We start from the raw sequence: 3,230 nt of genomic DNA, 5'->3' as shown, positions 1-3,230 counted from the left end.
TTGACCTCCCAACTTATTCAAACATTAAACGTTATTTACTAGTATAATTTTCATTTTGAACTTTTAACGAAATTGGTGACGTAACTAACAAAATGCATATGTGGTGTCTTGTCATGCCGTTAAACTTTGAATTGGTCGAATTTTGGTCACTAAACTTTGAAAGACGTCTTCGATTACTAACTAAACTTTAAAAAGTCTTTTATTGCTCACTGGATTATGATGTGGTCAAATTTTGGCCACCAAATTTTGAAAAGCGTCTCTTTGACTACTGAATATTGAAAAATATCTTCTAATAAATTAGGATATAATCAAAATTCAGTTTTAAAATTTGGATTAATTTTATTTTAACGACTAATTTATCGTGTGTTTTGTTGCAAAATTCAAATTTTAAATAATTTTAATAACGAAAAGCAAAATAAATTTAAATTTTGCAATAGTACTTGATGTATGCTGATATGATCAACATTTCTCTCGAAATAAATGAAAAACACAATAAACATTTGACTACATGTACACGTTATACAAGTCAAACATCAATGTCCTTTTTCGAAGAAAGCAATATTTATTCTCTCTCTTTCTAATTAGGAAAAAATGTGTTGTTCATCCCTAATCCACTATCGTAGTTGCAATATAGTCCCCAATTAATTTCATTAGATATCAATGATCCTGACCTATAAATTAACGTACACAATTAGTATTCTCAACGTATTCAATTAAGTGCATGTTTGTTAGGTGAGTAAAATTAAAATTGAAGTGATTATAAGTTATTACGAATCCTATGAAATGTATGTATAATAAATAGATAGTAATTGTGAGTCTTATAAAATGTATGTTTGACTATAATTAATTAAAACTAAGCACCTACCAAAGGCAATAAGTGTTTAAACCTCTTAAATATAAGGATATATATCCATTTGAGATGTAAACATTCAATTGATATGTTTGACCAGAAGTAATTCAAATTAAATCACCTAACAAATGCATAGGTGATTGGACCTCTTAAATAAAATGATATGGATCCATTTAAGATATCAAATCACTCAATTGACATGTAGGCTGTCGATGATCGACCATCGACAATTTAGATTTAACAATACTCTAACACGTATACTCCATTATGATCGTTGTAATTAATTTATACCGACATGATCAACATTTTTCTCGAAATAAATGAAAAAGGGAATGATTGCTTAACTATATGTAAATGTCCTATAAGTCATATATTAATATCTATTTTCAACAAAAAACAAAAAAAAATCGAGCGAGACAATCTACATGAAAATAGAGATTTTTCAAACCATGTGGTTTCTCTAACTTCAAGTACCTATGGTGCTCTCAAACTTGACAAAGAAACTCATCAGTTATTTGAAGAAAATCAGCAACAAGAATTGCAGGAAAGCATCGAAAAGTTTGTGGTTGAAGCGAAGAAATCACCGCCTCGTGAAGAACCTTCGGAGATTATAAATACTTGGGAGCTTATGGAAGGGCTTGAAGAAGAAGGTCCAGGTTCTGTTCGATCCAAGAGAAGCCCAAAATCAAGAATTTTTCTTGATGGAAGAAGCCCCTTAAAGTTCTTGAATCAAATGGGTTCTCCGATGAAGTTTAAGAAACTTGGAGGAAAAGAGAATAAGGAAAGAGTTATCGGATCAACAGAAAATAGCCCTAAAACATTGCTGAAAGAATGCAATAGTTTGAAGGAGAATTCGAGGAAACCTTCACCAAGGTTGTGGGTTTCATCAAGGAGGAGTTTAGGCCCACTGTTTAATCCAGAACCAGTGGCATCTCTAGAAAAAGAGGGATCTAAAGAGGAAGAAATGGTGAAGAAGATTGTTTCATCGACATACATTACTCGAAAATGGAAGAGATTCCAGGATTCAGAGTCCATTCTTGAATCATTCAGCGAAAAATGCCCACCAGGAGGTGAAAATGCAGTTATCATATACACCACCACATTGAGGGGCATTAGGAAGACCTTTGAGGATTGTAACAAGGCTCGATCAATCATCGAATCGCACGATGTTCAAATGCTTGAGCGCGATATATCGATGCACGCAGTTTTCAAGGAAGAACTAAGAGGTCTAATTGGTACAAAAGATGTCAAAGTACCATTAGTGTTTGTGAAGGGAAGGTTGATTAGTGGGGTTGATGAGATAGCAAAGCTGGATGAGGAGGGTAAATTGGAAATTTTGTTCGACGGAATCCCCCGGGCAGCTGCCGGGTGTCGCAGATGTGGCGGGTTCCGGTTCGTGATGTGCACGAGGTGCTATGGCAGCTGTAAGGTATTGGATGAGGGAAGGAAGAAGACTGTCAAGTGCAGTGAATGCAATGAGAATGGATTGATTCAGTGTCCAGTGTGTTGTTAATTATGTAAGTTAACAAGCTTTCAGTAGATCAACTTTCCTACATTGATTTCTATTCTTTATTAGTGAAATTTGAACTCAGGACTTTCGTTATAGAGACGGGATTCTAAAAATGGATTTAGTTCCCCTATCGAGTAGAGCATCAGGCATGTATCGTGGATATTAAGGTTTAAATTGTGGGTAGTTTGCTCCATTGTTGTCCTGTATATTTTGTCTGTGGTTTTTGTTGTATTGTTTTTTGAGAAGTGTGGAATATTTGGAATGTTGTTCCATTGACAATTTGCGGTTTTGGAATGAATGATAAACTCCATACATCATTTGAAGTTTTATCTATAAGGTCAAATTCTACATTTATGTGATGATAGAAGAAGCGGAAACAGAGTACCATTTTTATACTAAAATGATTATCAAAATTATTTTTTCACTTACTTTACTGTTAAGTAAAAGTGATTTTCCAGATGATCATTCTATATTCATAATTGCCATGCATTGATAAATTCAGAGCCTGTTTGGGAGTGATTTTGAGAATTGATTTTTTTACCGTTAGGAGAAAAGTGAGATCCACCTGTGAGAGAAGAAGTCGAATATAACGACTGAAATAATAAAATAATGGTCAAAAAATCAATTTTTTGGGTGAAAAAATCGGGCCCAAACAGCCCCTCAATCAAAATTAGCCAATTGGAACGGTAGTTGAGTTTAATCGTCAGAATTCATAACGGTAATTTTATTGATACAATGTTTTTTTATTGCAATATATTTTAATAGCATTGAAGTTCCACAACCTTTGGTCATTATTTCTCTTATGACCCCCACCTTTTTCTTCGTCACATTTTTATCATCAACCTTTCATCACGAGTCCAATATTGTCTT

At 33.7% G+C, this 3,230-nt stretch overlaps 1 protein-coding gene across 1 annotated transcript; it reads left to right on the top strand.

The window, feature by feature from the left end:
* Window positions 1-1,145: 1,145 nt before the first annotated feature.
* LOC111373077 (uncharacterized protein At3g28850-like) lies at window positions 1,146-2,672 on the top strand. The gene has a single exon (XM_022995546.1). It carries the CDS (start codon window positions 1,146-1,148, stop codon window positions 2,361-2,363), a length of 1,218 nt encoding a protein of 405 aa, XP_022851314.1. The 3' UTR covers window positions 2,364-2,672.
* The last annotated feature ends 558 nt before the right edge of the window (window positions 2,673-3,230 follow it).

Source organism: Olea europaea, chromosome 2 (assembly GCF_002742605.1).
Source record: "Olea europaea var. sylvestris chromosome 2, O_europaea_v1, whole genome shotgun sequence".
In the NCBI taxonomy this organism is placed as follows: Eukaryota; Viridiplantae; Streptophyta; class Magnoliopsida; order Lamiales; family Oleaceae; genus Olea; species Olea europaea.
This window is presented reverse-complemented; position numbering and strand designations above follow the sequence as displayed.

What these genes read in the sequence shown, in the direction of transcription:
- LOC111373077 (XM_022995546.1), top strand. Translation starts at nt 1,146, where the DNA reads ATGATCAACATTTTTCTCGAAATAAATGAAAAAGGGAATGATTGCTTA.